This window comes from Protomyctophum parallelum, assembly GCF_964188405.1.
Source record: "Protomyctophum parallelum genome assembly, chromosome: 23".
NCBI lineage: Eukaryota > Metazoa > Chordata > Actinopteri > Myctophiformes > Myctophidae > Protomyctophum > Protomyctophum parallelum.
Window position 1 is genome coordinate 32725549 of NC_139715.1, and position 15000 is coordinate 32740548.

General features: G+C 39.8%; 1 protein-coding gene across 1 annotated transcript in view; it reads left to right on the forward strand.

The window, feature by feature from the left end:
* sh3yl1 (SH3 and SYLF domain containing 1) overlaps positions 1-15000 on the forward strand; it is a 30250-nt gene that overhangs the window by 5406 nt on the left and 9844 nt on the right. The window contains exon 4 of the mRNA XM_083758504.1: positions 11019-11131. Coding sequence (XP_083614630.1) covers positions 11019-11131 — 113 coding nt within the window. The remainder of the gene's footprint in view (positions 1-11018; positions 11132-15000) is intronic.

Genomic DNA, 15000 nt, shown 5'->3' on the forward strand with positions numbered 1-15000 from the left:
AAAAAAAGCACAGTAATGTACAGTTTAATAAGTACAGTACAGTTTACAGTACAGTAAACTGTACTGTAAACTGTACAGTTTAATCCTCTGGTAAGAGGATTTAAACCCAGTTTAATGTACAGTTTAATACAAGGTCTGGTGAGAGGATTTAAACCCAGTTTAATGTACAGTTTAATACAAGGTCTGGTAAGAGGATTTAAACCCAGTTTAATGTACAGTTTAATACAAGGTCTGGTGAGAGGATTTAAACCCAGTTTAATGTACAGTTTAATACAAGGTCTGGTAAGAGGATTTAAACCCAGTTTAATGTACAGTTTAATACAAGGTCTGGTAAGAGGATTTAAACCCAGTTTAATGTACAGTTTAATACAAGGTCTGGTAAAGAGGATTTAAACCCAGTTTAATGTACAGTTTAATACAAGGTCTGGTAAGAGGATTTAAACAGTTTAATGTACAGTTTAATACAAGGTCTGGTGAGAGGATTTAAACCCAGTTTAATGTACAGTTTAATACAAGGTCTGGTAAAGAGGATTTAAACCCAGTTTAATGTACAGTTTAATACAAGGTCTGGTAAGAGGATTTAAACCCAGTTTAATGTACAGTTTAATACAAGGTCTGGTAAGAGGATTTAAACAGTTTAATGTACAGTTTAATACAAGGTCTGGTGAGAGGATTTAAACCCAGTTTAATGTACAGTTTAATACAAGGTTTGGTGAGAGGATTTAAACCCAGTTTAATGTACAGTTTAATACAAGGTCTGGTGAGAGGATTTAAACCCAGTTTAATGTACAGTTTAATACAAGGTCTGGTGAGAGGATTTAAACCCAGTTTAATGTACAGTTTAATACAAGGTCTGGTGAGAGGATTTAAACCCAGTTTAATGTACAGTTTAATACAAGGTCTGGTAAAGAGGATTTAAACCCAGTTTAATGTACAGTTTAATACAAGGTCTGGTGAGAGGATTTAAACCCAGTTTAATGTACAGTTTAATACAAGGTCTGGTAAGAGGATTTAAACCCAGTTTAATGTACAGTTTAATACAAGGTCTGGTAAGAGGATTTAAACCCAGTTTAATGTACAGTTTAATACAAGGTCTGGTGAGAGGATTTAAACCCAGTTTAATGTACAGTTTAATACAAGGTCTGGTAAAGAGGATTTAAACCCAGTTTAATGTACAGTTTAATACAAGGTCTGGTGAGAGGATTTAAACCCAGTTTAATGTACAGTTTAATACAAGGTCTGGTAAGAGGATTTAAACCCAGTTTAATGTACAGTTTAATACAAGGTCTGGTGAGAGGATTTAAACCCAGTTTAATGTACAGTTTAATACAAGGTCTGGTAAGAGGATTTAAACCCAGTTTAATGTACAGTTTAATACAAGGTCTGGTGAGAGGATTTAAACCAGTTTAATGTACAGTTTAATACAAGGTCTGGTAAGAGGATTTAAACCCAGTTTAATGTACAGTTTAATACAAGGTCTGGTGAGAGGATTTAAACCCAGTTTAATGTACAGTTTAATACAAGGTCTGTAAGAGGATTTAAACTCAGTTTAATGTACAGTTTAATACAAGGTCCTGGTGAGAGGATTTAAACCCAGTTTATGTACAGTTTAATACAAGGTCTGGTAAGAGGATTTAAACCCAGTTAATGTACAGTTTAATACAAGGTCTGGTGAGAGGATTTAAACCCAGTTTAATGTACAGTTTAATACAAGGTCTGGTAAAGAGGATTTAAACCCAGTTTAATGTACAGTTTAATACAAGGTCTGGTAAAGAGGATTTAAACCCAGTTTAATGTACAGTTTAATACAAGGTCTGGTGAGAGGATTTAAACCCAGTTTAATGTACAGTTTAATACAAGGTCTGGTGAGAGGATTTAAACCCAGTTTAATGTACAGTTTAATACAAGTCTGGTGAGAGGATTTAAACCCAGTTTAATGTACAGTTTAATACAAGTTTAATACAAGTTTAATACAAGGTCTGGTGAGAGGATATAAACCCAGTTTAATGTACAGTTTAATACAAGGTCTGGTAAGAGGATTTAAACCCAGTTTAATGTACAGTTTAATACAAGGTCTGGTGAGAGGATTTAAACCCAGTTTAATGTACAGTTTAATACAAGGTCTGGTGAGAGGATTTAAACCCAGTTTAATGTACAGTTTAATACAAGGTCTGGTGAGAGGATTTAAACCCAGTTTAATGTACAGTTTAATACAAGGTCTGGTAAGAGGATTTAAACCCAGTTTAATGTACAGTTTAATACAAGGTCTGGTAAAGAGGATTTAAACCCAGTTTAATGTACAGTTTAATACAAGGTCTGGTGAGAGGATTTAAACCCAGTTTAATGTACAGTTTAATACAAGGTCTGGTAAGAGGATTTAAACCCAGTTTCATGTACAGTTTAATACAAGGTCTGGTAAAGAGGATTTAAACCCAGTTTAATGTACAGTTTAATACAAGGTCTGGTAAAGAGGATTTAAACCCAGTTTAATGTACAGTTTAATACAAGGTCTGGTGAGAGGATTTAAACCCAGTTTAATGTACAGTTTAATACAAGGTCTGGTAAGAGGATTTAAACCCAGTTTAATGTACAGTTTAATACAATGTCTGGTAAGAGGATTTAAACCCAGTTTAATGTACAGTTTAATACAAGGTCTGGTGAGAGGATTTAAACCCAGTTTAATGTACAGTTTAATACAAGGTCTGGTAAGAGGATTTAAACCCAGTTTAATGTACAGTTTAATACAAGGTCTGGTAAGAGGATTTAAACCCAGTTTAATGTACAGTTTAATACAAGGTCTGGTGAGAGGATTTAAACCCAGTTTAATGTACAGTTTAATACAAGGTCTGGTGAGAGGATATAAACCCAGTTTAATGTACAGTTTAATACAAGGTCTGGTAAGAGGATTTAAACCCAGTTTAATGTACAGTTTAATACAAGGTCTGGTAAGAGGATTTAAACAGTTTAATGTACAGTTTAATACAAGGTCTGGTGAGAGGATTTAAACCCAGTTTAATGTACAGTTTAATACAAGGTCTGGTGAGAGGATTTAAACCCAGTTTAATGTACAGTTTAATACAAGGTCTGGTAAGAGGATTTAAACCCAGTTTAATGTACAGTTTAATACAAGGTCTGGTAAAGAGGATTTAAACCCAGTTTAATGTACAGTTTAATACAAGGTCTGGTGAGAGGATTTAAACCCAGTTTAATGTACAGTTTAATACAAGGTCTGGTAAGAGGATTTAAACCCAGTTTAATGTACAGTTTAATACAAGGTCTGGTAAAGAGGATTTAAACCCAGTTTAATGTACAGTTTAATACAAGGTCTGGTAAAGAGGATTTAAACCCAGTTTAATGTACAGTTTAATACAAGGTCTGGTGAGAGGATTTAAACCCAGTTTAATGTACAGTTTAATACAAGGTCTGGTAAGAGGATTTAAACCCAGTTTAATGTACAGTTTAATACAATGTCTGGTAAGAGGATTTAAACCCAGTTTAATGTACAGTTTAATACAAGGTCTGGTGAGAGGATTTAAACCCAGTTTAATGTACAGTTTAATACAAGGTCTGGTAAGAGGATTTAACCCAGTTTAATGTACAGTTTAATACAAGGTCTGGTAAGAGGATTTAAACCCAGTTTAATGTACAGTTTAATACAAGGTCTGGTGAGAGGATTTAAACCCAGTTTAATGTACAGTTTAATACAAGGTCTGGTGAGAGGATATAAACCCAGTTTAATGTACAGTTTAATACAAGGTCTGGTAAGAGGATTTAAACCCAGTTTAATGTACAGTTTAATACAAGGTCTGGTAAGAGGATTTAAACAGTTTAATGTACAGTTTAATACAAGGCCTGGTAAGAGGATTTAAACAGTTTAATGTACAGTTTAATACAAGGTCTGGTGAGAGGATTTAAAACCCAGTTTAATGTACAGTTTAATACAAGGTCTGGTAAGAGGATTTAAACAGTTTAATGTACAGTTTAATACAAGGTCTGGTAAAGAGGATTTAAACCCAGTTTAATGTACAGTTTAATACAAGGTCTGGTAAAGAGGATTTAAACAGTTTAATGTACAGTTTAATACAAGGTCTGGTGAGAGGATTTAAACCCAGTTTAATGTACAGTTTAATACAAGGTCTGGTAAGAGGATTTAAACAGTTTAATGTACAGTTTAATACAAGGTCTGGTAAGAGGATTTAAACAGTTTAATGTACAGTTTAATACAAGGCCTGGTAAGAGGATTTAAACCCAGTTTAATGTACAGTTTAATACAAGGTCTGGTAAGAGGATTTAAACAGTTTAATGTACAGTTTAATACAAGGTCTGGTAAGAGGATTTAAACAGTTTAATGTACAGTTTAATACAAGGTCTGGTAAAGAGGATTTAAACAGTTTAATGTACAGTTTAATACAAGGTCTGGTAAAGAGGATTTAAACAGTTTAATGTACAGTTTAATACAAGGTCTGGTGAGAGGATTTAAACAGTTTAATGTACAGTTTAATACAAGGCCTGGTAAGAGGATTTAAACAGTTTAATGTACAGTTTAATACAAGGTCTGGTAAGAGGATTTAAACAGTTTAATGTACAGTTTAATACAAGGTCTGGTAAAGAGGATTTAAACCCAGTTTAATGTACAGTTTAATACAAGGTCTGGTGAGAGGATTTAAACCCAGTTTAATGTACAGTTTAATACAATGTCTGGTAAGAGGATTTAAACCCAGTTTAATGTACAGTTTAATACAAGGTCTGGTGAGAGGATTTAAACCCAGTTTAATGTACAGTTTAATACAAGGTCTGGTAAGAGGATTTAAACCCAGTTTAATGTACAGTTTAATACAAGGTCTGGTAAGAGGATTTAAACCCAGTTTAATGTACAGTTTAATACAAGGTCTGGTGAGAGGATTTAAACCCAGTTTAATGTACAGTTTAATACAAGGTCTGGTGAGAGGATATAAACCCAGTTTAATGTACAGTTTAATACAAGGTCTGGTAAGAGGATTTAAACCCAGTTTAATGTACAGTTTAATACAAGGTCTGGTAAGAGGATTTAAACAGTTTAATGTACAGTTTAATACAAGGCCTGGTAAGAGGATTTAAACAGTTTAATGTACAGTTTAATACAAGGTCTGGTGAGAGGATTTAAACCCAGTTTAATGTACAGTTTAATACAAGGTCTGGTAAGAGGATTTAAACAGTTTAATGTACAGTTTAATACAAGGTCTGGTAAAGAGGATTTAAACCAGTTTAATGTACAGTTTAATACAAGGTCTGGTAAAGAGGATTTAAACAGTTTAATGTACAGTTTAATACAAGGTCTGGTGAGAGGATTTAAACCAGTTTAATGTACAGTTTAATACAAGGTCTGGTAAGAGGATTTAAACAGTTTAATGTACAGTTTAATACAAGGTCTGGTAAGAGGATTTAAACAGTTTAATGTACAGTTTAATACAAGGCCTGGTAAGAGGATTTAAACCCAGTTTAATGTACAGTTTAATACAAGGTCTGGTAAGAGGATTTAAACAGTTTAATGTACAGTTTAATACAAGGTCTGGTAAGAGGATTTAAACAGTTTAATGTACAGTTTAATACAAGGTCTGGTAAAGAGGATTTAAACAGTTTAATGTACAGTTTAATACAAGGTCTGGTAAAGAGGATTTAAACAGTTTAATGTACAGTTTAATACAAGGTCTGGTGAGAGGATTTAAACAGTTTAATGTACAGTTTAATACAAGGCCTGGTAAGAGGATTTAAACAGTTTAATGTACAGTTTAATACAAGGTCTGGTAAGAGGATTTAAACAGTTTAATGTACAGTTTAATACAAGGTCTGGTAAGAGGATTTAAACAGTTTAATGTACAGTCTAATACAAGGTCTGGTAAGAGGATTTAAACAGTTTAATGTACAGTTTAATACAAGGTCTGGTAAAGAGGATTTAAACAGTTTAATGTACAGTTTAATACAAGGTCTGGTGAGAGGATTTAAACAGTTTAATGTACAGTTTAATACAAGGTCTGGTAAGAGGATTTAAACCCAGTTTAATGTACAGTTTAATACAAGGTCTGGTGAGAGGATTTAAACCCAGTTTAATGTACAGTTTAATACAAGGTCTGGTGAGAGGATTTAAACCCAGTTTAATGTACAGTTTAATACAAGGTCTGGTGAGAGGATTTAAACCCAGTTTAATGTACAGTTTAATACAAGGTCTGGTGAGATGATTTAAACCCAGTTTAATGTACAGTTTAATACAAGGTCTGGTAAGAGGATTTAAACCCAGTTTAATGTACAGTTTAATACAAGGTCTGGTGAGAGGATTTAAACCCAGTTTAATGTACAGTTTAATACAAGGTCTGGTGAGAGGATTTAAACCCAGTTTAATGTACAGTTTAATACAAGGTCTGGTGAGAGGATTTAAACCCAGTTTAATGTACAGTTTCATACAAGGTCTGGTAAGAGGATTTAAACCCAGTTTAATGTACAGTTTAATACAAGGTCTGGTGAGAGGATTTAAACCCAGTTTAATGTACAGTTTAATACAAGGTCTGGTAAGAGGATTTAAACCCAGTTTAATATACAGTTTAATACAAGGTCTGGTGAGAGGATTTAAACCCAGTTTAATGTACAGTTTAATACAAGGTCTGGTAAGAGGATTTAAACCCAGTTTAATGTACAGTTTAATACAAGGTCTGGTAAGAGGATTTAAACCCAGTTTAATGTACAGTTTAATACAAGGTCTGGTGAGAGGATTTAAACAGTTTAATACAAGAGGTGTTTTGGGCCTGTGGCTCCCCGGCTATATGACTTTTTTTAAAATCTCCATTGGGGTCCATCATACTCAATTAATCGAGGAACCCACAGGATCGGCAGCGGTCTCATATATTTCGTAAAAATCAAAAGGTTTCAAACTCCTCGTTCTGGTTGGCATGTTGGTGTGCAGAACAGAGGAAGCATCGTACCGTACTTACTGTATGTTGGCACACAGCTTACTGTTCTCTCACCTCCTGCTGTATTTACACAACAGAGAAGCAACACTTTCTACTGACGACTGTTGAAAACCAGGAGCAGACTTGTAGGTGCTGGGTGAGAGTGTTGAAAACCAGGAGCAGACTTGTAGGTGCTGGGTGAGAGTGTTGAAAACCAGGAGCAGACTTATAGGTGCTGGGTGAGAGTGTTGAAAACCAGGAGCAGACGCTTGCCTGTTTTTCCTCCCGGAGTTTCCCCAGTGAGGGGCGTGGGGGCACACCAGCATGCTATACTGGATATATACACCAGCATGCTATACTGGATATATACACCAGCATGCTATACTGCGATTAAAATGAATCCTGCTGCGTATAGTCGGAAAGTGCACTTCGTTTTGCAGGTGTGAAGGCTCAATTGAATCCTAATGCGCATCAAAGAAGCACATTCTACTTGGCCAAATTCTTTTGGTTTTCACTTCCAATCGCACCTGACTTCGATTCACTGCAGGTGTGAATGCAATTGCATCAAATGAAGGAAATTAAGCAAACGATGTGGAGGATTAATGAGGAGTAAACACCATTGGAGACAGAGAAGGCATATTTTACGCAGCGCAGAGATATCTCGTTACCGTCGATAGACGTGGTCGAATGAGGAGACTGAGGGCTTCATTTTCGTCACCGCTAAACCTCACCACCACCTCACCACCGGAGCGGTGGTCACCTCACCACCGGAGCGGTGGTCACCTCACCACCGGAGCGGTGGTCACCTCACCACCGGAGCGGTGGTCACCTCACCACCGAAGCGGTGGTCACCTCACCACCGGAGCGGTGGTCACCTCACCACCGAAAATCCATATGAATCCATATGACTATGAATAGGCCTTTAGCATGAGGTAGTAATGGAACCATAGACTGTAAAAAATATGGACAAAGCGTTCGCCGGGTCTAACATGGACGTAAAATGAAGCCTGTTATTCCTGCACTGTAAGTCGCCATCTTTCTAGATCCGTTTGGTTACCAGCTGGCCATTGGCTGGCTCCGTTTTGGACCAGCTGGCCATTGGCTGCCCAGACAACGAGGCGGGACTTCCCCCCTTCTTCTCCGTTGGTTTTTATTTTGACTCGAGTGGGAGGGGAATCCCGATCATAGACTGTAACGGTAGCCACGCCCCTCAGAACATACGCGATGTTTTTTTTTCTTTATGGTCATTTTTTTAATTAATGGGACCATAATTTTCCAAAAAGAATATTATGACATTAGAAATGAGACTTTAAACTAGTGACTGGAAGAAGAAAGTATTCATGACCATGTTTATTAAGGTAATACAGTCTAGGTGAAGTTGGGCCAAAATACATGGGCCTCTATGGAACTATGGGGCTTTTTGGGTCCAGTCCAGCGCCACAACAAGCCATTATATGAACTACCGATTTCAAATGAGGCTTCACGAAATATCTGTCTGACTGCCCCCCTGAATGGAACATTATAGCTCCTGGTTTTGGGGGGAATGGAAGGCAGGGCTTTTCAGAGTAAAATCTGCCTCATCTACTGGGCCTTTTTATTTAGACTTTTTCTCGGGCATGCATAAAAAGTGTTGGCGGGGGAATGTGTTAAATATCATTAATTGCACTTTGAGCACAGAGCACTTTATGAGCGTGATAAAATAAGTTTTACTTCTATTTTCTATACGGTGAGCGAGTCTTTTCCTGTCAAAGTTTCCCTTATGTTTTTGAGACCATCCCCAACCGTAGTCAAGTTTGAAAAAAACGACAAAGAAACAGTTTTCTCAGTGCTTAAATATCAGCCATAATGGGAGCTGCAGTGTGTGTGTGCTATCATAACGGCTGTGTGTGTGTGTGTGTGTGTTTGTGCGTGCGCGTGCGCAATGTAGACGTGTTAATGGGATCTGTCGTGACAGGGGCCTGTGTAAGGCAGACAGGCACGTAACACACTTAATCTGTCAACACATGCACACACACACACACACACACACACACCGGTGGCTGTTCCTGTACAGTTTCAGTTGTGGCCTCCAGCTGGTAAATTATGAATTAATAACCCACCCAGTGCATGGATAAAGGTTCTCAGTCGCCGCCACTCATTTCAGTCCTTTTGATTCCATGGAAGCCATCTACTGTAGATCGTTTATTTCCGGTTATTTTTACAGCATTTGATGTGGTCAAACTAGCAATATGGTCCGATAACATCTGTAATAGTCTCGGTCGGATATCTCGTATGAAACCAAAGGTTAAAGCCACAATCGGCGCCGCGATTTCTTTCAAAATAGAAGCTTGGGGTGCCGGGAAGATATGTCCGCTTTTACTCTGAAAAGACCCCCCACCGTCCATTCCGGATTTTTCTTTTGCCTTGCTCTCAAAGCTCTGGTTGGTTCAGAAGCATACAGCCTTCCGTTTCAGACTCCAACTTCAAAATGAAATGACCGAAATAGCCATTGCACCAGGTCTTTAAGGCTGTAAATAGCCATTGCACCAGGTCTTTAAGGCTGTAAATAGCCATTGCACCAGGTCTTTAAGGCTGTAAATAGCCATTGCACCAGGTCTTTAAGGCTGTAAATAGCCATTGCACCAGGTCTTTAAGGCTGTAAATGGCCATTGCACCAGTCTTTAAGGCTGTAAATAGCCATTGCACCAGGTCTTTAAGGCTGTAAATAGCCATTGCACCAGGTCTTTAAGGCTGTAAATGGCCATTGCACCAGGTCTTTAAGGCTGTAAATAGCCATTGCACCAGGTCTTTAAGGCTGTAAATAGCCATTGCACCAGGTCTTTAAGGCTGTAAATAGCCATTGCACCAGGTCTTTAAGGCTGTGAATAGCCATTGCACCAGGTCTTTAAGGCTGTAAATAGCCATTGCACCAGGTCTTTAAGGCTGTAAATAGCCATTGCACCAGGTCTTTAAGGCTGTAAATAGCCATTGCACCAGGTCTTTAAGGCTGTAAATAGCCATTGCACCAGGTCTTTAAGGCTGTAAATAGCCATTGCACCAGGTCTTTAAGGCTGTAAATAGCCATTGCACCAGGTCTTTAAGGCTGTAAATAGCCATTGCACCAGGTCTTTAAGGCTGTGAATAGCCATTGCACCAGGTCTTTAAGGCTGTGAATAGCCATTGCACCAGGTCTTTAAGGCTGTAAATAGGAGAGACAGACAGTAGGATAGCTGAAAGAGACAGACAGTAGGATAGCAGACTCATTCAGACAGCCTATCATCATATAAACATAAACATAAGCATTCATTTGAGAAATATGCAGCAATTCCAAGCATAGCAATTATTATTGTAAGCAACAAATAAACAGATGAGGGGGGGGGGGGTTACCTTCACCTACGCTGTATCATTATCCAATAGGGATGCATTCTACTAAGGCTTATTAACTTTTACGAGTCCATCGACGGTGGAATGCCTCATAAAACATCTTTGTTTAAATGGCTCTACCACTGATCCCCCTCAGCCCATGATCACACATTTTATGACAACGTTTTCTTTATCTTTACAATTCAGTGTAAGTGAGTTCATTGATTCCAGAGTTCCATTCATTGAAAAGTTAGAAAAGTATGGTTCTTCAAGTTTAAAGAAAAGTATGGTTCTTCAAGTTTAAAGAAAAGTATGGTTCTTCAAGTTTAAAGAAAAGTATGGTTCTTCAAGTTTAAAGAAAAGTATGGTTCTTCAAGTTTAAAGAAAAGTATGGTTCTTCAAGTTTAAAGAAAAGTATGGTTCTTCAAGTTTAAAGAAAAGTATGGTTCTTCAAGTTTTTTAAAAACCTGAAGGTGAAAAAATGGCTCATCTTTAAAATGTCCCTGCAGCTAATTAGAAAGAAGACACCGTATCAGGCCTTCGGCAGTTTAAGGTGTTCTAATGGCAAGTGTGTGTGTGTGTGTGTGTGTGTGTGTGTGTGTGTGTGTGTGTGTGTGTGTGTGTGTGTGTGTGTGTGTGTGTGTATGTGTGTCTCTCTGTGTGCGTGTGTGCGTGTGCATGTGTGTCTCTGTGTGTGTGCGTGTGCATGTGTGTGTGTGTGTGTGTCTCTGTGTGTGTGTGTGTGTGTGCGTGCAGGTGTCTGATCTGGTGATCATCCTGAACCAGAGGAGAGCTGTGGAGGCGTTCACCAAAGGAGGAAACCTCACCCTGGGAGGGAACTGTACCGTGGCTGTGGGTCCCATGGGAAGGTACGCGCACGCACACACACACGCACACAGACACACACACGCACAGACACACACGCACACACACGCACGCACGCACGCACACATACGCACGCACGCACTTGTGAGGAGCTGGAAAATGGTCCTCACGTTATTTCTAACGTATTTCTTTCTCAAATTGTGCTTGTGGAGACATTTGGCCCTCACAAGTAGTATAGTAATACACTCGCTCACGCACACACGCGCACGCACTCGTGCACACCCACCCTCTGGCTTGAATGTGCGTGCGTGCGTGCATGTGTGTGTGTGTGTGCGTGCATGCATGCATGCATGTGAACAGTGAATTTGCAATTAGACATGCCCGTACGCAGACGGAGTAAACAGCGTCGGTTCAGCGTCTAGCAACAGGGTGGTCGCTAGGTACAGCGTGACGCCGTCGCTAGGGCGGCCGCCAGGTAAACAAGTCAACCTAGCGTCTGCACGGATTAACCCATTCTGGGCCGGGAACCCCTTTTGGAGTTTTAAGCATCATGTCGGTGCTTTAGCTGTTGAAAAATAGCAGATCTACAAGCTCGTAGCGCGCCACCGAGTGGCGCGCTACGAGCTTGTAGGTCTGCTATTTTTTTTTAAGTTGTGAAAATGTGGTGCAAAATATTTGAATATATTTTTATATATATATTTCAGAGCGAACATTTTTAACTAAAATATTTCTAGACTAGAGGGGGTCCCTGCCTGGAACTGCATATTTTGTGAAGGGGGTCCGTGGCCCAAATACAGATCATTCTGGGGGTCCATGACATGAAAAAGGTTGAGCACCCACTGACATAGAAACATGGGATTTTCAGAGAACTATTAGGATTTAGAAGCCTTTTTTTAAATCGACATCAGTCCAAAATGGATTAATGTTCTCCTTCGCCACGACGGATTCCACAGCCGTCTTCAATGGAATCATGTTGTGCACCAAAGTATCAGATCTATAAGCTCACAACGTGTCAAAGACATGTATGTTGTGAGCTTTTAGATTTGCTATTTTCTGTTATTAGTTAAACATAGCGGTGCCTGGTGGAGCCTCTACAGTACAGCGGTGCCCGTTGGGCACTGGGCCTACTTGGAACGATGCAAGTTGGAAATGCAGGCCCCACCCAGATACTGGCCCTCATTTATCAACCGTGCGTACACCAAAATATGGGCGCACGCCGAAATTACCGACATTTTCGGCATTTAACATTTCCGGCAAAGCTTGAAATTGAACGTGACAACGTTCAAAACCCACGTCTGGTCGGCAGCTGGCGTACGCTTTGTCCTCACCTGTTTTTCTGTCGTAGAACAGCGGAGCAGCATTGTTTGACCAGCTGAGAGGCTGTCACAGGCATTTCAACATATATGTTTTCACTCCTAAAATGTTAATATAAAACGGTATGTGTATGTAAAAAACAAAAGAGAGATTTCCAACTTTACAAGTAATTAAAATCGCGCAATTAAAAACAATATAACATGTTTACAATGTATTAGTTTGTGCTTAATCAAACAGTGCTTTACTGGCCTTAAGTAAGCGCACTTGTGAGATGATTTTGGAGCGCATGCGGTGATGCGGCATATGTGATATAAAAAAAAGGCATAAATGGACTGCACGCCTTTATTTCCAAGTGACAATGACAAGCATACAGCTTGCCTATTTGTAGTAAGTACTAGCAGGCTATAGGCGTAAGGGGCTTAATCATTCACCATTTAAATAAGTGCTTAGACAGGTTTTGACAGTTTTGACAGTTCAGATAAAAGCGAGATCATTTTCGGGGGTCGGGGGAGGACGGGACTGCGGCGTGCGTCGCCAACACATACCAGCACACATGCAAGCAAGCCTTCATCCATATGTTTATGATTCGTTCATCAATGATCAAATCACTACATAAATGTTGATTATGACTGCCTTGACGACATGATAGCCTCTCTCATGCAGGCATCACTGACACTCACCCACAGGACTTTAATATCACAGCAGTGCGCAGTCTCACGCCTTCGCCGTGCACTGCGCACGAATGGGTCAAATTAATATAGGCCAGCCCAAACGTATTCCATTCATGGCGATGCGATGTCGATGATTCATGTAGGTGCGTGCGTGCGTGGACATGACAGCAAGGCAAGCGAGGTGAGAGGGAAACAGACAGGGTAGGCCTACAACTTTATTTAATTCATGCAGGTGTTCGTTGTTTATTTATTTAACAACACACCAGTTTGCTGGGCTTGCAAGTTGCAAGGTGCGTGCAGCGTGTGTGCGTCTGTGTGTGTGTGTGTGTGTGTGTGTGTGTGTGTGTGTGTCTGTATGAGAGAGGGGGGTGACTTGAGGCGTGCAGAAAGGCACGGTAACCATGGTTTCCAGATCGTATAGCAGTGGTTCAGGTCGCAAAAACGAGGGCGAGGCTTGATTTCTTAGGGCGTGCCAGATCAAATTCAGCCGTGACATTTATTAACGTGAGAACGAAATTAAGGAAGGATCAGCTGTTTGCGATCACTTTATAAATGCCGTGGCGACGTGGGTGTACTACGAAATCTGCACTCGAATCTGTGGCAAATCGATTGATAAATGAGGGCCATTATGTCTGTGAACCTTTAATGCCCATATATGGAGTTCTTTGTCAGGCATGGCCAAATATGGAATCTATGCAGACGTCAGTATGATGTCAGAACGGGTCGGCTCCATACAGTATATGGACGCTGGGCAGGGGGCCTTTCCAGAGCCCGGGCAGAGGCCCTTTTGGGGCGGTACTGGACAACCGTGTGTCCGACAGACTCGACACCGGGCACTGCGCTCCCTGTGGTGGGGTGGAACGCGTGTCGGTGGGGCGAACGGTTCTCAAGTGACGTGGATTACAGACGGTACTCTCACACATTTATACCGTAGTTAGATTTAAGACGAAAGAGTAATTGAAGTGTTCAAACTCGCAGTAGAATAGATTCAATTCGTGAGTATTTGAAGAGGTCAAACTAGCTATAGATGTTCAGAAGCATCTTCCAATAACCCTAATGATCTTCATCTGGAATGTGGAGCATAAGTTTAGGAGGATTCTACACAATGATTGTGCTTATTGTTGACGAAACACTCGGTTTAACAAATCACAGATTGGGACTTATTCTCCTTCGGTCTACTATAGAGCGTCGCAGTCCCACCTCCTTTCCGGGAAAAACATTCCCGTTTACGCTGCGGACGGAGCCAAGCCGAGTCGTGACAGATCATGACAAGAAACACAATGTTTTGGGCCGAACAAATAATTTGAAAGAAGGTTACAGCACTTTTTGTTTAGTTTTTTCTTCTTCTTTCTAATCTAAACGTCTTTTTAAATAAATACTTTTTTGAAAAGTCTATGAGGAAAATGAACGGGGAATAATTGTCCGGGTCTGGAAAGGAGGCGGGACTACGACGCTCTATACACACATAAACACATGGACTAGCATGACGCTCTGTAAACACATAAACACATGGACTAGCATGACGCTCTGTAAACACATAAACACATGGACTAGCATGACGCTCTGTAAACACATAAACACATGGACTAGCATGACGCTCTGTAAACACATAAACACATGGACTAGCATGACGCTCTGTAAACACATAAACACAAACACAAGCATGACGGTCGGTCAGATTGTGAGGAGGAATCATTTCCAATGCACTCAGTCATCCACACAGACACAGCGCATCTATTTATCAAACGTGTGTGTGTGTGTGTGTGTGTGTGTGTGTCTGGGTGTGTGTGTGTGTGTGTGCCCGCCCCCCGCATATCAAAAATTATTATGATCGATCAACTTCAAAGAAGAAAGAATGTGAGAATGAAAGTCTCTCTCGCACGCACACACTCACACACACACTCACACACACACTCACACACACACTC